The sequence below is a fragment of the Rhipicephalus microplus genome, unplaced genomic scaffold, assembly GCF_043290135.1.
Source record: "Rhipicephalus microplus isolate Deutch F79 unplaced genomic scaffold, USDA_Rmic scaffold_15, whole genome shotgun sequence".
In the NCBI taxonomy this organism is placed as follows: domain Eukaryota; kingdom Metazoa; phylum Arthropoda; class Arachnida; order Ixodida; family Ixodidae; genus Rhipicephalus; species Rhipicephalus microplus.
The window spans coordinates 3,782,996-3,808,329 of NW_027464588.1; the positions used below are offsets into that span (position 1 = coordinate 3,782,996).

The following is a 25,334-nucleotide window of genomic DNA, read 5'->3' on the forward strand; positions in this document are numbered from 1 at the left end:
TTCAAGCGCGCAACATGTACAATATCAGTAGCCTGTTGGACAAATGAAGGCGACGGGGTGGCAGGACCGGTTTCATATGTTACAGGAGCAACCACACGAAGGACTCGGTATGGGCTTGTGTAGCGAGTAAGCAGTTTTTTTGACAAGCCAACTTGACAGGTCGGAGACCAGAGCAGGACTGAAGAACCGGGCGGAAAGTGTACGTCGTGGTGTCGTTGGTCATACAAGCGCCGTTGCTTCTCTTGAGAGGTCAGAAGGCGAGTACGGGTGATTTCGCGTGTGTGAGTGGCCAGAGTGATAGCGTCCATGGCATATTCACTGGTAAGTACTCCAGGGGACGATATGACGCTGTCTAGAGGCAATGTTGAATTTCGGCCAAACAGCAGAAAAAATGGAGAGTAACCGGCTGTGTCATGGCGCGAAGAATTGTAGGCAAATGTGACGTACGGCCACACGAGATTCCAGTCGGTGTGGTTGGTAGAAACATACTTAGCGAGCATGTCTCTAAGAGTTCGATTTAGACGCTCCGTGAGTCCACTGGTTTGTGGGTGGTATGACGTAGTCAGCTTGTGTCTCGTTTTACAGGACTGCAAGATGTCGGCTATGACCTTCGAGAAAATGGTGCGGCCACAGTCTGTAAGCAGCTGCCGTGGGGCTCCGTGTTGCAAAATCACGTCCTTGAGGATGAAGTCGGCGACATCTGTGGCGCAGCTTGTTGAAAGAGCTCGTGTGATGGCATAACGCGTGGCGTAGTCAGTGGCCAAGGCTATCCACTTGTTACCCGAGGAAGGCAAGAAGAAAGGGCCAAGTAGGTCCAAGCCAACGCGGAAGGACGGTTCTGACGGAGTGGTTTAAGGCGTCCGGCGGGAAGCGTCGATGGTGTTTGGCGGCACTGATATTTCTTACAAACCACAACGCATCTTCTGACTGAGCGTGCAAGCCCTGGCCAAAAGAATTGTGGGCGTATTTGGTCCTAAGTGCATGACACACCGAGGTGACCAGCAGTCGGAAGGTCATGATGTCCATGTATAATATGCGAGTGAAGGTGTTTCGGAATGACAAGCATCAGAGCCGGTCCACCCGGCTCAAAACTTTGGCGGTATAATTACACCATCGTGGAGCACGAATGAGCGACGGGACTGACTGGAAGATTCGAGACGCTCAATGATAGCACGCAAGGACGCATCATGGGACTGTTCGTCACCGATGCAAGTCATTTTCGAAAGGGAAAAGACGCTAGGCTCGGTGTCGGTGTCAGAGAGAGTGCTCGACTCAGCGACCGGGTAGCGGGACAGGCAGTCTGCGTCCTAATGTAGGCATGCGGACTTGTAGGTCGCCGTGCCCCGCCGTGGTGGTCTAGTGGCTATGGTACTCGGCTGCTGACCCGGAGGTCGCAGGATCAAATCCCGGCTGTGGCGTCTGCATTTCCGATGGAGGCAGAAATGTTGTAGGCCCGTGTGCTCAGATATGGGTGCATGTTAAAGAACCTCAGGCGGTCGAAATTTTCGGAGCCCTCCACTACGGCGTATCTCATATTCATATGGTGGTTTTGGGGCGATAAACCCCACAAATCCATCAATCAATGTACGTCACCGTGTAGGAATACTCTTGGAGTCGCAGAGCACAGGGCCCGAGCCGGCCAGTAGGATCTTTCAGTGACGTAAGCCAACATAGCGCATGATGGTCAGTTATCACAGAGAAATTAGTGTCATATAAATATGGGCGTAACTTTGACACTGCCTAAAAAAGACCAAGACATTCATACTCCGTAATGGAATAGTTGCGCTCAGCAGCTGTGGGAGGCAACTAGCGTAGGCGACAACTCGGTCAAGTCCGCGTTGACGTTTGGCTAACACGACTCCGATTCCGTGACCACTAGCATCGGTTCGAACTTCCGTCAGAGCGAATGGGTCAAAGTAAGCCTATATAGGTGGAGTCGTCATTAGCGTAATTAGGTGAGAAAAAGCAGCAGCTTGGTCATTACCCCACGTAAATGTGACGTCTTTATTCAGAAGCTCTGTGAGGGGTCGAGCGATGGTTGCCAAATCTTTCACAAACCTTCTAAAATAAGAGCGAAGCCCTACAAAACTCCGGACGTCTTTGGTTGACTGGGGTACAGGAAAACTGGTGACTGCACGAATTTCGTCGTGTCCGGCTGCACACCAGAGGCGTCGACAAGGTGGCCCAACACTGTAATTTGGCGGCGTCCAAGGCAGCATTCGACGATTTCAATTGAAGGCCTGCAGTGCGGAATATGTCGAGAATAGCTGACAACCGCTGAAGGTGGGTCTCAAATGTTGGGGAATATACAACGACATCGTCGAGATAACAAGGACCTGTTGACCATTTGAACCCTTGTATCAGAGAGTCAATCATGTGCTCTAACGTGGCTGGGGCGTTTCATAGCCAACACGGCATAACCTTGAACGGATATAGGCCGTCTGGAGTTACAAATGCAGTCTTCTCTTGGTCTTTTTTGTCGACAGCAATCTGCCAATAGCGGGAACGTATGTCTATTGTAGAAAAGCATCGGGCGCCTTTGAGACAATCGAGAGCGTAATTCACGCGGGGTAAAGGGTAAACGTTCTTTTTCGTGATTCTATTCAGATAACGGTAATCCACGCAGAAGCGCCACGTGCCATCTTTCTTTCTAACGAGCACAACAGGGGACGCCCAAGAGCTTGAAGAGGGTTCAATAATTGCTTTGGCTAACATCTTGGTGGCTTCTTGTTTAATTACTTTAGCTCTGTGGCTTGTATGGTCGCTGATGAATGGGATGAGAATCACCTGTGTTGATGCGGCGCTTGAGAAGTGAAGTATCACCGAGTGGATGGCTGTCGATGTGAAATATGTCGCGGTAAGATGCCAGAAGGCGGCACAGCGTGGTTGACTTCTCGGGTTTGAGGTCCGGGGCGATCATGGAGCGTAAGGTCGCATCGAGGCACGTGGCATCTTACGTGTGCTGTGGGTGCTCGGGACATGAATCTGCAGTAAAAAAGGTGATGCAGTCGTCAATTAATGGTCTTAGCGTGGCGACCGAAATTCCTAGGGGTAGCACTTGTTTTATGAAACCGAAATTGATAACAGGTAAATATGTTTGGTTAGAGGCCATGGTTACGACGGAGTGTGGGACGGAAATGTCACGCGTCAGGAGAGCATCAGTAATCGGCGTCACGATATAATCACCGTCGAGCATAGGAGAGGGTGTTGCAAGTTCGACGAAGCTGAGAACTTTAGGTGGTATCCGGAAGAAGTCAGTGGTGCACTGGCTGTTAGGGGGTTCAGGGTGAGAATCCGGCAGAAGAGAAAGTTCTAGGCAGAGAATACCGGCGGCACAATATATCAGGGCAGAATGCGTCGATGGGAAGTCCACGCCGAAGATTAGGTCGTGCGGGCAATTTTCAAGCACCGTAAATAAAACGGGGACGTGGCGGCTGGCAATACTAATACGAACGGTAAATTCCAGTAATGGCCGCAGTTTCACTATCAGCGACACGGAGGGCTTTAGTTGCTGCAGGCGTGGAGACTTTTTTGAGCAGGTGACACAGATGAGAACTCATTATGAAGACTTGAGCTCCGGGATCAACAAACGCCGTCAAAAAATGCCGTCCACATACACCTCAATCAAGTTCGTATAAGTGGGGAGCGTCAACGGAGGATTTGGATCAGTCGCAAGTGATGCAGCACTACCTCCCGGAGCTGCATGATCTAGTTTTCCGTCCGAGAGGAACCATAGTTGACCGGCGACGGATAGCGGTGTTAAGGCGATGGGGAACGACGGCGTTGAACGAGCGGTGGAGCGGCTGTAAGAAACGTCGGAAGAAGGGCACACACGATTGGGCGAATACCGACGCAAATCCTCATATGGGCGAGAAGAGTTGAAATGACTCCAGTTCGAGGGCGTCCAAGTACTGCGGCAGTAGCGGGAGATATAGCCAACTCTGTGGCAGCGTAAGCATATCGGCTTGTCGTCTGCAGTTCTCCATTCCGCTCGATCTGGATCGCGGAATAATATGTAAGTAATGGCGTGGTGCATTTGTTGCCATTGGTCTGGATACGGGTCGGAAGACAGAGCAGGCTACAGGAAAACCGAGCTTTGCAATTTCCTGCCTCACGACAGCTTGAATAATGAAGACCACTAGAGGCGTTTGTGTGGTGCCATGGTCGAGCGGATGTGGAGGAAATGGTGCCGGAATTGACGCCTCAAGCTCCCGTCGAACTATTCATGTGACGCTGTCCTGCATGGTTGGTGCGGCACCGAGATCGGTGCAGGTGGATGTAACAGCCGTATTTGGTAGCATAAATTGAGGCAGAACACGGCGGCTTTTGGCCATGTCGAAGCGGCGGCATTCCTTGATAGTCATATCGACAGTGTTGACGTTAGTGTAGACGAGCAACTTGAAGATGTCGTCCGCGATGTCCTTGAGTATGTGGCCCACCTTGTCACTCTCTGTCATTTGCTCGTCGACGTTTCGGCACAAAGCGAGCACGTCCTGTATGTACGAGACATACGACTCTGTTGAGGACTGCATACGAGTGGCGAGTTCTTTTCCCGCCTCTATTTGACGACCGTACGGGTCCCCAAAGATGTCGCGCTGTCGCTCCTTGAAGGTATCCCAGCTGGTGAGCTCGGTTTCATGGGTGTCGAACCAGACCCGTTGGGTGCCGTCCAAGTAAAATATTACGTTGGCGAGCATCATGGTAGACTCTCATTGGTGTGTCTGGCTAACACGCTCGTACATACGAAGCTAGTAGTGAACGTCAAGCCCAGCTTGTTCGGAGAATGTACCGGGATCACAGGGGGTGGGCATCGTCAGGTATGTAGTGGCTGGAGCTACAGATGGAGACGCTGACCGGCTGTTGACATTGGAAGCCATGGCCGGAGACTGAACGATGCGGCCACTGCGAAGCTTCGTGGTGAAGACGGGGAACGTTCCACGTCCACCAAATATGTTACGGGTAAGAAGAGACGCCGTAACGATGAGGCCTGGGATTAGATATATTCAAAACCAGCGGTAATTGCGTGACCGGTTCACCAGCGATCGAGTGGAGACAACTTTTCGTCTTCGTTGCCAGGCACACACGCGCGTCACCCCCTAGAATATCAATTTAGATACATGTAGCAATATTACCTGTTTTTTCAGACTGCCACGGAATGAAAGGATGACTATCCACGAATGTCTACTCTGCAACCTCGTTGAAACATCTGAACGTCCACACAACAGGTCTTCTCGAATCTCCCCCTTGCAATGCTGTATTTGTGAATGTTTTGCCATGTATATTGTGGAGGGGTGCTTTAGATTGGCCACTAGTATTGGCGATCTACCGTGGTACAGAATATACACTTCAATAACGTTGAAACTAAAACACTACCTCTGTGTACATTAGTTGCATTCTGTGGCACTACTGAGCTCATCAACACAGGTTTAATCCCAGCCACCATGGCCGCGTATTGAATGGGGTAAAATGAAAAGACACTCGTGAGCTTAAGGGTTGTTCGATTCGTCGGCACTACATGATTCATTTTACGAAGTGCTGCACCTCAGCATTCGTTTCAGTGGTACAGAAATGGCAGCGTCTGAAACCTTCCATTTGGTTCAAAAAGCGCAGGAGAAGTACAGCACTAAACTAGTTCATAACTTTGCCTGTACCTCGTATACACTGACGGTGCCGGTTTCGTACTGCCACGCGCGCAGCTTAACAGACGAAAACGCATTATACATAGGTGCCGTACCCGCCTTTGAAAACACGGCGTGTTTTGCATAGATGTTTGCACCTCATTAAATTAAGCGGACAGAAATAAGGCTTCTACCTTGTTGGCACCTTGTCATACGCTTGTGATGTCGCAGTGCTGAACTCGTGCTTCAGAAGTTCTGAACTTCTTGTGCGCGGCCGTGAACCAGGTTCTATTTGTGCAGGTGTATAGAACTAACCATAAAAGATGGAAGCTTGAAAATATAAAAAAAAACCGTGAATGCGAGGTGTCAAAGCAATTGTTTCGACAAGCAGTCTTTCATCCTTCCAGGCTACAATGTCATATGTTTTAATCCCTGGAAGCCAGCACCAATTTTGATTTGCCCACTACAGTATGACTCTACCATATCTTAGTTGGTGTGAATCGTCAGAAATTGGTAAATTCATGACAAAATGAACACCTTCGCAGTGAGGGACATTAACAGGCTATTTGACATTTAGTTGTGCCATATGAAGCAGTTTACAAACTACACCCAAAAGTGTTTTGTAATAAGCGTTTGTGTTTAGCTCATACCAGCATAGAAAAAAATTTCCCAAAGCTCACAAGGCTGCACTCAATTGCATTGACCTTGCACGTATGTTCATTGGGCTCCCTAAAATAATAAATCGTGAAGGTGAGGAGTACTTGCAGCATAGTTTTATCAAGCATGTCAATTCTGTTGTGATGAGCAAGATTGTGTGGAATTGGGTGTTGCAGTGATTTTTTTTCGTACAGCAGAGAAAATTCTGTGCTCTACTATAATGAAAAAAAACCTAGGAAATCACAGAGGTAGTTGAAACGTACATGATCTTGACTTATCCATGGTCCTACTGCAAAAGTACGTAATTCAAGTCGAAGCCTCTAGAAGTATTAGAGAGACAACATTTTCAGGTTTCAGGCAAAACCATACTTAAGAAGTGAACACATTAAGAAGTGTGTATTAAATGAGACCTTTATTGACTCAGAATTTATACAGGTTCACATCGGGTGCCACTAATTGGTTTCCGGAGCACTTGTATGCAAGAAAGTGCTCTAGTTCTATCAACATGTCTATGAAAAAAAAAGAGATTGTGCTCAGATCTGAGCAGTTGTTCAGTGTACTGTATGAGCACCAACAAACATTTACAAAGAACATAAAATGCACAATGCATGCCTAAAGCTTATTTTTTTCAAATTGAGCCTTCTCAGACTGAAGCACCCACCTTATAACTGTTAATTTAACTTAGACGTTTGCTGCATACTCAGCAGACAGGCCATTACTTGCGACAAGAAATTCTAGCTGCAGTGACTGTGTAACTTAACTCTAGCGATAAACGTAACTAGCCTGAAATATTTTTATGCTCATCACCGAAGTACATATTACCTATAATATGGGTTCACGGCTCAGAATTAAAAACTCGTGCCTACCCTGTCAATACGACGCGATATTACACAATTGCACAGTACATCATGTAGCATTGCAGAGCGCGAAAGATTCAGAACTGCATGCATTCGCGATTGTTTACGTAACAATATCAGCCAATTGCGTTGATCTAACCGAGCGAGCTGTCTGTCTGCAATGTGCAAGTTTTGTTCCCCATTCCACATATGCATTCACTTCACTTCAAGATCAACACTACTTGGCAAGCGCCGCATCTGACGGCACAATGAGATCCTTGTCCTAAAACCACGCTATTGTACTCGAACGCCGCAACACAATGAGAGTGACGTTCGTTCAGCGATCTCGATGTTCAGTTATATGCAAGTGCTTTTCAGCTTTCAAGGATCTCTACACATGGGTTGAAAGCTTTTGATACGTTTGAGTGGCTTTTTTTGTTCGGGCCTGACAGTATACATCGGTTATATTGGCTTGGACACTCGCAATATACGATGCAAACCTCACTTCATTGACGTTGTTCTTGTCAGTAGAGGCCAGTTGGGTCATCTGGCGACAATTAGAAGTGCGAACCGTGATTTATCAACAAGTAAAAAGCAAAATACCACAAGGAGCGAGCAGCACAAACCAGCAGTGGGCCACCCTAAATCCCTACCTACAGCAAAAAAAAAAACGTTTGTTTAATGAAATGACAGTACTAGCAGCGTGAACTCGCCGCGCGGTACTACAGTTCAGTACGCCGCTGCTACTTATTTAGTATTTACATGTTATTTTGATACAACATTCTAAAGGTACAGTTTCCGTTCTCTAAAGTAGTAAAGTGTTCTCAGCTCTTACGATACCCCAAACGGCCAACCCCATCCGCAGCGCCCACCAATATTATTGAAGTTTCAGCATTCATACATGTGCGACTGTCAATTAAATTGCACTTATGTGTGTCTTTACATTAGAGAAGGCTGTTGCGACCGGGGTTTTCAGGCACCGGAGGTCTAGGATGAAGTTGACGAGGTAGCAGGAAGAGAGACTTGAAGGGTTTATTTAAAATATATACAAGGTGAGCTCTCGTACATGATGAGCTCTTTCTTACATGGTGAGCTTTCGAATCTCGCGTTCTTCTACATGGCACTTCTTCGAATGAGCCGGGCGGCTCATTATAAAAGGTATATTCTCCCCAGATCCCTAAATCAGGGAATGCGTGCAGATGCGACTGTCCAATCAGAGATCACACACAACAGGCAGGGGTGGGGGGAGGGGCACGAGCATGCACGGCCCACGTGAACGTCCAATATTGCGTCGTGATCACTGCACTGCAAGGTGGCGCCAGCGGGGCTCTTCCTCGTCGTGTGTGTGCTGCTGGTCGAAAGTTCCCAAGCTCATGACAGCATACATCAAAGGGTCCGCCGATCTGTTCGCTCAATTAGCGGGGCCATTTGCGGCGGCCGCCGAGGTCTCTTCCAAGGAAGATGCTGTGTTTGTTGTCCTCTCTCGAATGGCTTACGGTGTCGCGGCGACAGGGCGTCTCACCCTCCAGCTAGCAGGAACAATACCTGGCGGGCATGGGCAGCTGGCCAATCGGCTACTTGTTTGAGAATTAAAAGAGCGCCACTCCCTCGTCAGCTGTGGCACCGGTCACAACAAGGCATACATAAGTAATTTTGAGGACCGCAATGTTTATCACTCTGCGTTGACAATGCTTAAAAAGGCAAGTGTTTAGAACGCTTTGCTAAGACGACACGGTGGTGGCACCTGCCCGTCGCTTTGCGTTCTACACCTTATCGTCTGAATTACAAGCGCACACGCCTTTCTTGGTTTTCAAAGACAACTGCCTGATAGCGCTTCTGTCTAACGTGCCTCAGTGCACTCGTTCGCCTTCGCTGCGCAGATCAAGACACCCTACAGAACACCTACCACTTTAGACAACGGAAAGTGTACGTTTGAACCGTTGTATCCAAATAATATTTCAATAGGTAGCGGTGGCGAACTGAACTGCAATACCTGTGAGGCAAGATGACGCTGCTAGTACTATCGTCTTCGTTAAACGCATTTTTTTGCTACACGTATAAGGTGGCTCACTGCTGGCTTGCGCTGCTCACTCTCTGTGGTGCTTAGCTTTTTTCTTGTTGCCAAATCTCGGTAAGCGTGTATAACTATTGTCAGGTGACTTAACTAGCCTCTACTGGCAAAAAGGAACGTCAATCAAGTAAGGTTTGCATCGTTTATCGCGAGTGTCCAAGCCAGTACAACCAATATACGCGGTCAGTCTGAACGAAACAAGCCACTCGCACATATCAAAAGCTTTCAACCCATGTGTAAAGAATCTTGAAAGCCATTAAGAATACTCATATATCTGAACGCCGAGGTCACTGAACGAACGTCGCTCTCATTGTATTGCGGCGTTCGGGTTTAATAGCGTAGTTTCAAGAGAAGTATCTCATTGTGCCGTCAGATGCGGCGTTTGTAAGGTAGCATTGATCTTGAAGTGAAGTGATCGCATGATGTGGACTGGAGAACAAAACTTGCCCATCGCTGAAGGATAGCTCGCGCAGTAACCAAATCAGTTTTGCTAAATTTGTTACGTAAACAAATTCGAATACGAGCAGTTTGGAATATTTCTCGCTCTGCAATGCTACATTAGCTGCTTTATAAGTGCGCAATGTCGCGTCGTGTCGTGAGGGTAGGCACGAGTTTTTAATATTCAGCCATAAGCCCACATCTTAGGGAAATATGTATTTTGGTGATGGGCATAAAGATAATTCAGTCTAGTTATGTTTATTGCTAGAGTTCAGTTACACAGTTACTACAGCTAGAGTTTCTCGTCGGAAGTAATGATCTGTGAGCTGAGTACGCAGCGAACATGCATGTTTCTGGAACAGAAATATGAGGTGGAGCTTACAATCTGAGAAGGCCTAAATTGAAGAACATCAGCTTTAAGCATGCATTGTACTTTTTTGTTGTGTGTACATCTTTGTGACTGCTCATACAGTACACCAAACTGCTCAGATTTGAACATAATCTCTTTTTTTCATACACATGTCGATAGAACTTGAGCACCCTATTGTAAGCAAGCACTCCTGAAACAAATATGTGGCACATGACGTGGATCTGTCCAAACACTGGATCAATAAAGGCCACGTTTAGTACATACTTTTTATTGTGTGCATTTTTCTAATATACTTGTGCTTGAAAGCTGAAGTTGTTTTCTCTCTGCTACGTTTAGAGGTTTCGACTTGAAATACGTACTATCTTGAAGTGTCGCTGTGGATTTGTCAAGATCATCTACGTTTCAACTGCCACACTGATTCCCTAGATTTTTTTGTCAAGACGGCAGTGCACAATACTTTACTTCGGAGTGGTAGGTACTATAGCTATGACAAGGTAATGAAACAGAAACAGATAGGCTAAAACATAAATGAACGTTTCTCTGCTATATGAAAAAAACACTACCATATTCAATGCACTAAATTCGTCCATCACGACACCATTCTCGCGCTTGATGAAGCTGTGCTCCAAGTGCTCATCACCTTTATGATTTATTATTTTAGGGAGCTCATTGAATATATATGCAAGACTAATGCGTTTGAGTGCAGCCTTGTGAGCTCTGGCACATCTTTTTGTGAACTTGTGTGTGCTAAATGCAGTCAATTAGCAAAAACAGTCCTAGGCGCAGTTTGTAAGCAGTCTCGCAAGGCACAACTAAATGTTAGAAAACATGTCATTGCCCCTCTCTGCGAGGGTGTTCCCTTTATAGTGCATTGATTGATTTGTGGGGTTTAACGTCCCAAAACCACCATTTGATTATAAGAGACGCATTCCTTTCATAGTGCAATAATAATTTCTGACAATTCATCCAAAAACAAAGATTTGATAATGAGTCATATGTTAGTGAGCAAAGTTAGGTTAATTCTGATTTTTGGGGTCAAAACAAATGACATTCTAGCCTCGAAGGATGCAAAACTGCTTGTCGAACACTTGGTGTGAAACTTCGTGTTCGCAGATTTTTTATATTTTCAAGCTCCCGTCTTTTAAGTGTCAGTTTGATACACCTGCACCAATAGAAAATGGTTCACGGCTGCGCACAAGAAGCTCAGAACTTGTGAAGCACGAGTTCAGCACTGCGACATGAAAAGCGTATGACAAGGTGCCAGCAATGTGCAAGCCTTATTCTGCCCGCTCAATTTAATGAGGTGCAAACTTCTTGGCAAAACACCGCATGCTTTCAAAGGCGGGTACGGCACCTACGTATAACGCGTTGTCGTCTGTTAAGCTGTGCGTGTAGCTGCACTAAACCGGCACCGTCATTGTATACGAGATACAGGTGAAGTTATAAACTAGTTTTAGTGCTGTACTTCTCCTGCGCTTTTTGAACCAAATGGCAGATTTCAGAGGCTGCCATTGCTGTACCACTCAAACGAATGCTTAGGTGCAGCACTTCGTAAAATGAATCATGTGGTTCTGACGAATCGAACAAACCTTTAAGCTCGGCTGCTGACTCGCAGGTCGCGGGCTCGAATCCGGGATGCGGTGGCTGCATTTTCGATGGAGGTGAAAATGTTGAAGGCCCGTGTGCCCAGATTTGGGTGCAGGTTATGGCGAATTCCACTCATCGAGCGGGAGCAAGTCTTCTTGCTCCAAAGCTGACATTGCGCGTTTCGCTGGTAGATTCGGAGAAAGTTCGCATTTTCCACTGGTAGAATCGAAGCAATCCTCTTCGCGAAGGAGCATTGCACGTGCTTCGTCTCGCAGAGACAGATTTCACCAAAACTCCGAGAATGCGTTGCCTTCATTTGCGGCACAGTCGGGCAGCTGGGCCTCAGCGTTATTTGATGTGGTCTAGTAACCCTGTGCTCTTGTTTACATTCCTAAAATTGGAAAGCGGTAGCCCTGCTTTCTACGAGACTGCGTGGCCGAAATGCGTGCTTTGCAGTGGAGACACAATTGTCATTGAAACGTCCAGAGCAGAAAAGAAAATCATTGCTGGTACCTGTTTAGTGATGTATGCGTAAAAAATTTCTGGAGAAACCTCACGCGGGGCATTCACGTGTTCCACTTGAAGATCCCGTTTGGCCCACTCCGAGTGCTCCCTCCAAGATTTCGGCGGCCACTCCAGATCTACCAGTGGAATGCGCCATTAAAGAACGCCAGGTGGTCAAAATTTCCGGAGCCCTCCGCAACGGCGCCTCTCAAACTCATATGGTGGTTCCGGGTTGTTAAACCACACATATCAATCAATAAACTAAAACGAGTGTTCATCTGATGAAAGCTTTAATGGTCACTTCGTTCCCTTAAAGTCACTTGAATGCACTTCGTGAAAGCATTTGAACGAGTCAAAATAAACTGAACGAAAGAGAAATGTCAGCCGGCAGTGGCTCGAAATATTTAGAACGAAACAAAACAGCACGGGAGTAATCCTAATGCACCTCGAGTCCTTACCAGCAGTCACTACTAGTGACGGCCGCATATTTTAACACGAGAGCGTTAGAGTACGCGTGTCGCAGAAAACCCGCCGCCGGTGTCGGCCCTCTTAGTTGTGAGCAAAAAATCGTCCGTGCGTCTGTGACCGAAAAAAATGGCAGCATATCCACGGAGTGAATGATGCAGAGTGGCGCGAAGCATCCGTCTATCCATTCGTTCTTGCTTCCGTCTATCCATGCGTGCGCCTGTGTGGCCATCCATGCGTCCATCCGCCCGTCCGTGCGTGTGTCTGTTCGTGCGTCCGCACGTGCATCTGTGTGTCCGTTCCTGCGTTCGTCCATACATCCGCTCCTGCGTCTGTTCATGCGTCCATCCGTCTGTGCAACTATTCGTGCGTCTGTCCATGCACCTGTCTGTATGTACGTTCGTCCACCTATTCAACACTCCAACCACCATCTCGCATCTTTTCATCTTGTATTCCTCATATAGGAGAACCGCCATCCAGCGGACATTCCAAGGACTGAACGAGAGGAGGCACACGCACACTTTCCTATGGCTTGCGCTTCGTGTCTACTTCCCACCTTTAACCACCTCGAGTTCAGGGTATATACTAGTTCACTGTATTCATGGCACTGCGGCCCAACACTCGCTAAACATTTCTAAAACCAAGGAGGTTATGCCGAACGAGTATAACGTAGCAACTCTTTCTTGTCAGATATTGTTCAGCGTACATGCCAATGGCTGCTAAGGGGGAGTGATAGACAGGAGAATTTCGGCTTTTAGTTAACGTGCACGCTGCGCTTAACCAAGGAGGTTACGCCCAGCGAGTTTAACGTAGCAACATTTTTTAGTCAGATAGTGCTCAAAGTTTGTCCTTCTTCTGCCAGTTTTTTTAGTAAGCATCAAATTCAAGGCAATTTCTTTAGGAGATGAAGTCTCCGATACTCGTCCCTGTAAGTTAGTCCATCAGTAACAACTATGGTTTTATTTATGATTAATCGGCGTGGGATTCCTCCTCTACTCAAGAGAATGCACGTGTGCCAGTCCTCTAGTCTAGCCATGGAGGTGGCTTCCTACTGCTACTACGACGAGGAATACTACGACTACATTCGTTGCGGGCGCACTATTCTCGGCTTAAGGAGCTTTACCCACAGAAAAGTTGGCGATGCTGTTTTTTTTGAACAGCACGATGCTTGCGGCACCTAATGAACAGTACCTTGCTTATCATAATTTTCACTTACGTGTGATCTAGGCTCCTCAGCTGTAATCCAAACGTCTTATTTTAAACTGGTTGAGGGCCGAAGCTTCTTGAACCATGGGTCGTGCGTCCGCGATGTATGAAGTAGAAGTAGTAGCTGTCGTCGTAGTAATAGTAGAAGGTTTCCGCCTTCACGGTCACACTAGAAAAGCGGCACGTACGCACGCACTATTTTGAATTGAGAAGGAAACCTACGCACGATAACCATAAACAAAAAAATAGGTGTTCTTGATGAAATAACCAACAGAGATGAGTGTCGGTGACTTCATAATAAAAACAATTTGCCTTAAAGTTGATGCATAAGAAAAAGAGAAGTAATAACAAAAGGATGCACTTTGAGCGCTATCTGACCAGATAAGACTGTCATGTTGAACTCGCTGGGTGTATCTTCGTTGGTTTCAGCAAGTCTTAGTGAGAGTTGGGCTGCAGTGTCATGAACTAGCGGTGATAAGAGGTGGGAACTAGACACGAAGAACATACCGTAAGAGAGTGCACGCGTGCTACTCCTCTAGTCCAGCCATGCCGCCTCTTGTTAAGTCCTTGGAATATCAGCTGCATGGCGGTACTTTTATGTAATGAATATATGATGAAAAGTGGCGAGATCGAGGTACTTCGAGTGTTCACGAGACGGACGGACAAATGAACAGACGCATGGACAGACATACAGACAGATGCGCGCATGGACGGAAGGATGGACGCGTGAACGGATGGAAGGACGCACACACGGGCACATGGACGGACGCACGGATAGACGCATGGGTGGACGTACGCATGGACAAACGGACTTAAGGACGAAAGCAAAAACAAACGAACGAACAGAAGCGTGGACGGACTGAAGGATGCTTCACCCCAATCACCATTATTCACTGCGTGGATATGCTGTGATTTTTATTGAGGTTGGTGTCACTTAAGTTCACATTCACCGAACCAAAAGGGTTCCGTTAAATTTTTTAATTCATAACATATTGCTTATCTGCGTTAAGAAGTCTTTCTTTTCTCATCACACCACTTATACTGGCCTAATTATAGACCAGATTTACATAACCGCACGCTTGAAGTTTCTTCAACAATTGTATATTAACACATAAAACATCGATCCAATTTTGTACTTGCACCCTTTAGCCCGAGAGTCCCCATGAACCAAGAATCCTTATGTTATTTTGCCGTAAGCAAGGAGGATTGATGTATTCAAGTTTTTTTGTTTTGCCTCGTACGATTGTTGACTGGAACAACCTTATTTCCATTGTATTTATTGCTTGTGAGTCAGCTGAAGTTTTTCAGCGACGTCTAGAACATAATAATACATAACACTGTATAGTTTGTTTTCCCAACCCTGTAACAGCCCGCGAGGGTTAGCAGTAGTGTGAACAAATAAAATAAAAAAATAAAAATGAAGTGTTCTACAGACAAATCGGCTTTGTTTTCTAGCACAACAATCAGCCCATTCTCTTTTCCTGCTATTATCGTTCTATGGACGTTTTCCGCAACGAAATTTGTATTTCACCAAATGCGGCTAAACAAACGTCGTTATACTATGCACGCTTAGTCCTAAGTCATGATTTTATCAATGAACAGCCAGTCGCAAACCGCGTCCATAAAAGCGCGATTGCATCTTTTGTAGGCTGTGTGGCCGTTCAGTTGAAACTTTCAACTGTCCGAATGCGCGCAGTGCTCGCCAGCTTGGAAAAACTGAGTATGACTAGATCTGAACATATAGCCCAAGCAGTAGGCGCCACAACACCTTTGCGACCCATCACTACTTCGGGGTTACAGCAAGACGCTACGTTTATACTTTTAAATGCGAAGCATTTCTTAGCGAACTTCGGCGACATTGAGCGTATCCACCCATCCATCCATCCATCCATCCATCCATCCATCCATCCATCAACGCTTGATGTTACACTGGGCACCACGAATGTGCGACTCGAAGACGTCGTGGTAATGGAACTGCCCAGCGGCATCGACCTGATTCTGGGATCAGACTGGCGACGAGTCGCGAACGTCGACGTAACGTTTCACACGTCAAACCATGTGACTATCGTTCCAGTCGAGCCCTCCGGAAAATTTTCATCGTCCGAAGTGCCACCCCTGAAACAAGGCACACCACACCGCACCGGGGAAACGCTTATTGCGACGTTCTGCCGGCAATCGGACGAGAGTGTTTCCAAAGACGAAGGGTACGTGTGCCTCAACACGAAATGTCCCGCACCCGACGAAGACTTCACGAGTGTAGTCGAAGACGCCACACGGAAGATAACGAAGGATGCCGCCGAGGCAGAGAGGGAACAACTTCATGCAATTCTGTTAAGGCATCACCAAGCGTTTACTTCCAAAGGCGACACTTTGGGCGTGTGTCGTCACACTGAACACAGCATCGAACTCAGAGACAATATACCAGTGTCATCGAGGCCGTACAGGTGCTCACCGGCTGATCGAAAGTTCATCCGAGAACAGGTGAATGACTACATCTCCAAGGGCATCATAAGGCCGAGCGAAAGCGAGTACGGCGCTCCAACGATAGTCGTCGACCAACCGCACCACCCGACGACTCCACGAAGAATGGTACACGGCTATCGCAAGCTCAACGAGAAAACCATCAACCCTTCTTATCCAATGCCTGTCATAGAAGACGTTATTGACGATGTCATGCGCGACGGATCGGCTTACTTCACTGTGTTGGACGTGAAGACAGCATTTCTGACTATACGATTGAAGCCGGACGATGTACACAAGACCGGCTTCGTCACTCCAGACGGAAAGTAAGAATACCTTCGAATGGCTTTTGGGTTTCGCAAGGCCCCTCAGACCATGCAAAGAGTCATGCGTTGCACGTTCGATGGCTTACCTAGGACAGCTACGTACATGGACGATGTCGGGCAGGGAGCCACAGCAGTGAGGGAGGCTTTAGATTTGCTGAACGAAGCACTCAGGAGAGTCGTGATCAACGGCTTTAAGATGGATCTCCGGAAATGCCAGCATTCAAGACAAAGTATCTTTCCTGGGTTACGTGATCTTCGCCGAAGGACGAACACTGGACGAATCCAGAGTTGCCGCTGTCGAGAAGTTCGAGCCGCATCGCAACGCAAAGAAGCTGTACTCCTTCCTGCAGTTTGCTAACCACTACCGAAAGTTCATACCGGAGTTTGCAAAGGTCACGCAAAAGCTACGGCACCTTCTGGTGAAGGACGTTCCTTTCGTATGGACTGACGCTCATGAAGCAACCATCAACGCCATAAAACACGCCTTGAAGAACCCGCCGATTTTGACAAGATTGCGCCCAGACTGCCCGACTAACGTTCACGTCGACGCTTCGCAAACCGGGCTGGGCGCGGTGCTTTCTCAAACTCAAGACGGGAAGGAGCGAATCATAGAGTACGCAAGCAGCTCACTAAATGAGCACGATCGTGGTCTACACTCTAATATGCTCGAGTGCATGGCGCTCCACTGGGCGATCACGGAGAAGTTTTCGGTCTACCTGAGAGGAAGCCCTCGTTTTACAGTGTTCACGGACAACTTCAGCTTGTCATACCGCGTCCAGAAGGGAGCCAGCAACCGCAGATTTGCGAAGTGGACGCTCGACTTAGCAGAGTACACCTTCGTCGTCAAGCACAAGCCAGGACGCCAGAACTCCGCCGCTGACGCACTCTCGAAGCAGTCGGAATCTGCAGAGGCTTCCAACCAGGGCGTTTCGACCCGTGGTCGGCAAACACAGTCGCCTACGCGAATTTCAGGAGAGGGATACTGACTGCAAAAGATTTCGGGAGGAGGCCAAGCACAAGTCTTCAGACTACGAGATCGAAAACGACATACTGGTGAAGAAATCTCTCGAGAGAGGATGGGTCCGTCGGAGGGTGATTATTACCGCTGCCTTCCGAAGCAGTGTGATGATCGTTTTCCACGACAACAACGGCCACCTAGGCGTCGAGAAGACAAGAGACCTGATCCAGCGAAAGTACTGGTGGCCATCGATGAGAACAGACATACGCGAGTATGTTGACTCCTGCCACACGTGCCAGACTGTCAACGCCCGCATGACACGGAATGAAGATTGCCTCATCCCACGCGATATTTCTACTGAGCCAAACGCGGTGATATCCCTGGATCACATGGGTCCGCTAAACGAGAAGGGAGGCCACATCATTGTGTGTATCGACCACGCCACGAGATACATGGACGCAGTGACCGTACCGAGCACTTAGTCGACGCACAACCTTGACTTCAAGACAAACCTGTGAATTCCGCGATTTGGAGTTCCAAGCGTCATTATTACGGACCAAGCCAAGGGATTCGTGAACAAGACAACCAACCAATTCCATTACAGACTGGGAATTGCTCATCAGAACTCCCCACCGTACTGGCCACAATCAAACGGACTGATTGAGCGAATGGTAGGAAAATTGAAACAGGTGTACGCAAAATGCTAAACAACAAGGGCAAATGGCAGAAGGAACTACCCCGAGCAACGCTAGCAATCAACGCCACGAAACAGCGTCACAGTGGCCACAGCCCATTTCGACTCATGCACGGCTACAACCCAAAACTGCCAGGAGAGCTCAACCTCGCCTCAGTCGAGGGAGACATCGACGAGTCTCATAGACTGCACGACTTGGCAAGGGGACGTGCGGAGACAAGAGAGAGACTACTGCAGAGTCAGCGCAAAACAACGGTCCAATACGACAAGAAGCGGCGAACTCCGAGGTTCATAACGGGGGACCTCGTCCTGCTTGAGTTGAGTGCTCGAGGCACATTAGATCCTCGCTATGAAGGTCCGTTCGAGATAACGACCCTCGTCGGAGGAAACAGGGCCGAGATCCAAAGAGTACCCCACACACCGCGCATGATCAACCAAAAAATCGTCAACGTGGAGCAGCTTCGTAGATATAAGGAGCCGCTCCTAGAAGTTACGGAACTATCGCCATCTAACGGCACGCACGCCTGAGGACAGGCGCAATTTTCTGGAGGGCCGTGTCAGCGGCACTCGACTTCGCCCAGCTGAATTCTCCGGCAGCGTCTCATTCTCCGGTAGCATCTCCTTCTCCGGCAGCGTCTCCGTGCTTGCACGGGAAACGCTGCACTGCGTTAACGTGGACTCCGAGCCCTGAGCGCGTGCACTCGGTGCGGTTGCCCATTGGTTCAACGAACATTCAAAAACAAAAGTGAGCCTTCGAGCCGGGGACCGCATAGCAACGCATCACCAGAGAGAGGAGAACGAGCCGAAATTCGAGCCGGGACCGCAGAGCAACGCATCGCAGAGCGAGCCGAGACGCGAGTGGCGTCGGATGTAGCCGATCGAGCTCCTGCGCCGAGTCTAGTTTCCTTATACATGTAACCACTGCCGATTCACCTGTAACTTAGCACAATACAGTTTTTCTTAAAATTTGAACCTTGCCTTGACTACCTTCATTCGGACATCGCTGACAGTTTTACAGAACCTGAATGGAACACGAAGGTATGTGATTGGTGCTAATATGATAATCATGAGATGCGTGTCATGTAACAACACGTCTACATGCCATGCTCATGATGTGCTCGCGGCCGTTTTTCTAGCTTCACATATACCAAATATACGGGACGTGAACGGACGACGAAGGTATGATACTGGTGCAAATATGATGAGATGCATGTCATGTAACAACATGACTACATGATACGCTCATGATGCACTCGCGGCCATTTCGCCAGCTTCAAATGTACCAAGCTCCGTATTATGTGACGCAAAGGGACGAAATCGGTAAATGACACATCCAAACATGATAATCACGACATGCGTGTCATGTAACAACATGACTACATGCCACACTGATGATGCGCTCGCGGCCATTTCGCTAGCTTCACGCATGCTAAATTTAGTTATACGTGACGCCAATGGATGATGAAGGTATGTGAATGGTGCAAACGGGACAATCATGAGATGCGTTTCATGTGAGAACATTACTGCATGCCACAGTCAAGGCACTACTAAATTTCGACTTGACGCGGTGCGCGTGCTAGCCAGCCTTCATTTCGTCGTGTCACGCTGGCGTTGCCACGCCAGGCACCGGTCCGGTTATATACTCGCAGGCACGCGCCGCACTGCGTTGCTTTGACACATGCGCGTTTCAGCGCGTCCTGTGTCCCTCCATCACAAAAAGAGGTAGACGCAGTGTTGTCTGGATAACGCATCGTCGCAAAATGCAGCATGTCACATTTCGCACCGGCTACCGTCGGGCCGCGCCGACGGACGGTGGTCGCGCCTGCCGTCAGACTATCGAGTGCTCGCGTTTTGCTAACTTTGCGTTGATGTGCCCAGCGTGCCCGCGTGTCAACGCTACAATAGAGTATATTGGGCCCTTCAAGATGCGCTCGCGACCATTTCACTAGCTCCACATATACCAAATTTAGTGTTACACAACGTCAATGAATGATAAATTATATGACTGGTGCAAACGTGATAATCCTGACACGCGTGTCATGTAAGAACTTGACAACAGACCACGCTCATAGCATGCTCGCGGCCGTTTCGCTAGCTCCACATATACTAAATTTGGTATCATGTGACGTGAACCGATGACGAAGGTAAACGACATATCCAACTTGGTAATCATGACAAGGAAGTCGTTAACGGCATTGTTTACTTTCGCCTCGTAACGTTGGGCTGACTTTAAGGTGACCTATCAACATTTATTTTTCATGCTTCGCATATCATCAATTCCCACCATACGTGGGATCTGCCAATTTTTTTTTGCCACGATCACGGCCACCTGGATCGGGGCGCGTGGCGGTGTTGCTCCGGCCGTCCTATTCGGCGCACGTGCCTTTGGAAAAATGTAATTGGGGTAGTTCCGCCGCGCGCCGCGACGCGGCGCTGTTCTCATACTCCCTTGCGGACGACGCTGCGCTGGCGGCGCCATATACAGCCACAGACTTGCTTGGAGAAATGCGCATTGGACATCGTGCACGTGGTGACTGAAATCAAGGTACGCTGTTATCTTTTCTTAATCGGACTTTACACAGTGAGTGCAGTTCTCTGTAGCGTATTACGTTCAAGATAGAGCCAAGCAGCGTGCTTAGGCGAATTTTTTTGCATTGCGCGTTCAAATGCCATGACACATTATTGTGTCAAGTGCGCAATTTGCCGTGCTTCTCATTCTTTGTTTGGCGCTCGTTTCTCGCACGGCCACCTGTATCGGTGCGTGCCATGCTTCTTTTTTTTAATGGAAATGCATTTTGTCGTCGTCGACACTGCATAGCTATGTTCTGCGGTAGAGCGCTGTCTTGAGAGCAACACGTTGTTGGACAACTAAATTGCGGTAATGCTAATGTTGTAGTCGTTTTCACTTTGCCGATGATAGGCAACATTTTTTTTTGTGCACACGTCTCTTTGCATTATGAAGTTCCCACGATATGACAGTTAAGCGAATGCGACGTTCCTATTTAGGCGCAGGCCGCATGTAGGCGAATCTGAACGATGAAGCGATGAGCGACGCTTGTCGCCTGGGAATTCGCTAAGGGCCGCTCGCGCAATGACCATTTTCTCTTGTTTTGATGTTGTTTCTCTTTTTAACGCGACAAAATTATTGCGCTCGGTTCGCAGTAATTCCGGTGTCGGCGTCTTTGGTTGTGAGCGAAAATTCGAGGTAGATGCAGTAACGATAGGTATTTACAGAGAAGCGAAGACATGCTAGCAATTGAGAAGGTCGTGTGTTTGTGTGGTGTGTGCGCATGCGCGCGCGTAGGTATCGTTGTCGCGTTTAACTTTCAAAGTGAAGCTTAAGGGTCCCCCAATTTCTGTCTCCAATATCGCGTGCATACTGTTTGCCCTTTAAGATTCGAAGTAATCTACCAGTTCTGTGGCTGAATGGCTGCTGATATGGCTTTCTGCGACTTGCATACATGTTTTAATATGCATTTTCACGTTGTCATACCACACTTACTTCAGGCAAATAATTTGTTTTTTGGTCTGCTTTGACATTCCGTGTGTGATTTACCGTTTTTTCAGAATCATGCCGTACTGCTGCGTGCCGTTCGGCAGTCAAGCACCAAGAAAAAGCTTGGTGTAAGCTTCCACGAATTTTCCTGCAGACCAGGCTATCCAGCAAAAGTGGCTTAATGCCATATCCAGGAAAGATTTCATTCCAAACGACAAGTCCGCCAGTAGCGTCGTCTGCTCATTGCATTTTGTGGGCGATGACACTTTTCTGATTTACCCAAGAGACGGCGTCTGGAGAGGACTGCTGTTCCCAGTGTCTTTCCTCCTTACCCCACCTATATGCAGCCGCAAATACCACAGAAGCGACAAAATTTGGATAGGGAACAACCACCTTGTGCAGTTCCTGCAACAAAGGTCGTCCTTTGCACAGTGCACAGTGACAGTGTCGAAGAGTGCACACCAAGTGGCCGCGAAGGAAGCAACCAGCTGGTTCCAATGTCTGTGATCTGCCTACCCACGTGTTCTGAAACCTTGCTGGGATCTGAAGCTACTCATGACATACAGGCTATCCCCCAAAATATTAAGAATAAGCACCCAGTGAATTTAACAGGATCCACAACTCAATAGTTGCTCAATAGTTGCCAAGAAATTTATAAGACCCCTATTGTCAAATATCGCCACAAATATTACAGACAGAGTGGCTTACCGTAAAAAAAAAACTAATAAATAAGCTGCTAAGCCGCAAAGTATTGCGCGTTTAAAGAAATCACCGAGAGTGTGCAGGAACGTTTATTTCTTTTTTTCGTTTTAAATAAACTATTATATGCATCGTGAACGTGTAATGCTTGCAAATCTGCTTGAACACAAACTTGGCAAGTACAAAATAAGACAATCATCAGCGTATTCTCATGTACAGATGTATGATTGCGACATACAGCACCTCCTAATTCTACAAGTTTCTAACGGTATTTTTCACTTGCCGCAGCATACTTTGACAATGTGAAATCGTCAAGGTAGGGTCATTAACAAATTTTTAACGGAATATAGATTCGTGAAAAAAAAATTGCTTTGCCTGAGGAATCTTTGCCTGAGGAATCCTAAGGAATCTCTGCCAACCTCGTTTCCGCGGTACAACCAAACTTCGGGTCGTTTCCGCTATTCTGGAAACACTAAAATGATTTTTTAATAAATATCGCTCTATCCCTCGCATGTATACTTTTTACTGATACGCTGCACTTGAAGAAGCGCTAAACATCTTTTTTTTCGAAAACTGGCTCACGGGTGTGTTCGCTTCGAGCATCATTATCACGACAGGAACTGGCGCACACATGCACAAAAATAAAGACTATAGTGATAGCCGCCATCCACTATTACAAGTGGGTTTTGTGAGGGTGTGGGAGGTGGTACGCTAACCCACGGTTACTATACAACGATATTTTCAAGGTGCAGCAAACCTTCCCGCATAGATAGCAAAGGAATGGAGGGGTAGTAGGCGCGCGCCACGGTGTGTCGAAAGCAGTGGCCACGCCCCTTTCAGCAATTACGCCTCCTCCGTTCGAATGGGACGGATGGGGCAGCTTCTGGGACAAAGATGGCTGGGAAAGCCATCTTCTTTTTATTCTCACTCGATTGCATTAATCCGGCTCGGCTGTCATCGAAAGCTGTCTATTCAGCAAACGTGGTTTTTGATTCCTTCCGGATCGGATGTGCCGCACCTGGTTTGTACAGGCTCCGTGACCAGCTGCGCTTTTGCGAGCGATGACTTCATAATATGATGGGAAGTCAGGAAGACATCATAATCAATACGCAAAGTTAGACCAATTCTTACGTGTTCATGACGTCATATCGTGCCGTCATCACGTGATATTTCTTTTTACCACTTCGTGGACGCTGACGAGAGACGCAGACGTGGCACGTCGGCCTTTTTTCATGTTTGATGAGGCACCTAAACATTTTCTCTTACTAATGCTTGATTATATAGTACGACGCGTGATATTATGCTGCATTTACAGCAAATGCACACCTGAAACAGAACTTGCTGCTACAAGACCTATCATTATTGTTTGTTGATTTCATTCTAAAATAAATGATATCGTGTTTCATATAAAACTCACCTGTGATATTTTGTGTGTAAAATATTCCACAATGATCACTTGAATTCCAGTTAACAAGTACATATTCTACGTTATATCCAGCCTCTGTAAAAGAAGAGACAATGCTAGGAAAAGAGATGGGAAAAAGTTCATGAAATCGTCTTTCGGAACAATTTACTAGGACGTGGAAAGTGGTGGCTTAAGGAGAGTCTCGTTGCAGTGCCGAGATTTTTAAGAGGTGTTCAATGTTGCGCATTGGCTTAACATGTTTTTCTAGATTGAATTGGATTGGATAAACTTTTATTTGGTCCACCAAAACACAGATCACTGTGTTTCGGGCAGCTCCCACGTGGGGACTGAGAAGCCAAGCTCCTCAGCCGCCTCGCGGGCTTGATGGACAGCCTAGAGCTGATCTGCCAAGGACGAGCTGCGGATTGCCGCCTACCATCTGGCAGAGGTGATGTTCGATAAATGAGCGAATTCGGTGCACTGCCAGAGCATATGTTCTAATGAAGCTATTTCCCCACAATGTGGACAAAGACTACTTGAGTATAGGTCAGGGTACATGATATGTAACATTTTCAAAGTAGGGTACATCCACGTTTGCAAAAGCCCTAATGGAAGTGCCTGGGGCCGAGTTAGATTTTTGTGAGGTGGAGAGAAAATCCTTCTAGACAAATAGAAATGTTTAGTGAGCTCGTTTTATGTTGTAAGAATTTCCCGGTTATCCCCTTCACCAGTAGAACGCATCCCCGGGGAGGCGCGGTTGGAGAGGTTTCGCGCCGCCTCGTGTGCTGCTTCATTGAGATTGGGAGGGGAATCGGTGATTTGTTAAAGGTGTGCTGGGAAAAAACTAAGAAGATGATGCGTTATGTTCTTGCCTTGCAGTATTCTAAGCGTTTGTTCAGAGACCGTCCCCTTGACGAAAGCCCGTTGTGCTGCCATTGATTCACTGTAGACGACTTCAGTGTTATCCATCTTGAGCGCTAAGGTGATGGCCACCCGTTCCGCAAGAATGGGGTCTTTCATCCTCACCGTCGCTGAGTTCTACCACAATATTTAGCTGAAGCCTTCATTTGAAAGTGGTCTGTTTTTTTTACTTTGGTGTCATTGTCGTACTTAAAAACCACCTATTCACGTCGTTCAGATATGATTGTTAGTGTATTTTTTGGTTCATGTATGTTATTGCTTACGTCAAATTTGTCCGCTCGGTCTTAGAATATGCTAATATTGTTACGGGGAAGATTTATTCACCGAGAGCTAGTCTTGCTAACGGCTTATAGAGCGCACAGTCATGCAGGCCAACGGGAGAAGCTCGAGAGTCCAACCCACAACAACCACGTTGTCTTCTTCATTTGGGTGCCAATTCAGCTGTGTCGGGGCGACAGTTCCATACACGTATCATCACCCCAGCCCGTAAGGCACGGTCTCGGTACCTATTAAATGAGCGAGTCAGCGTTGTAGGACTTGAGACGAGAAATGTGGACTACTTCCGTTCTGGGTACAGCAGCTGATGAGTTTGTGGTAGCTGCAATCTCGTAGGTCACAGGTGT

General features: G+C 47.4%; 1 protein-coding gene across 2 annotated transcripts in view; it reads right to left on the reverse strand.

The window, feature by feature from the left end:
• The window catches only part of LOC142784589 (uncharacterized), a 236,983-nt gene that overhangs the window by 13,016 nt on the left and 198,633 nt on the right, over positions 1-25,334 (reverse strand). The window contains exon 4 of one of the 2 annotated variants that reach the window (XM_075883009.1): positions 23,803-23,886. The exons of the other annotated variant lie outside the window; for it this stretch is intronic. Within the exon in view, the coding sequence (XP_075739124.1) occupies positions 23,803-23,886 (84 nt within the window). The remainder of the gene's footprint in view (positions 1-23,802; positions 23,887-25,334) is intronic. 2 annotated transcript variants of the gene reach the window in all.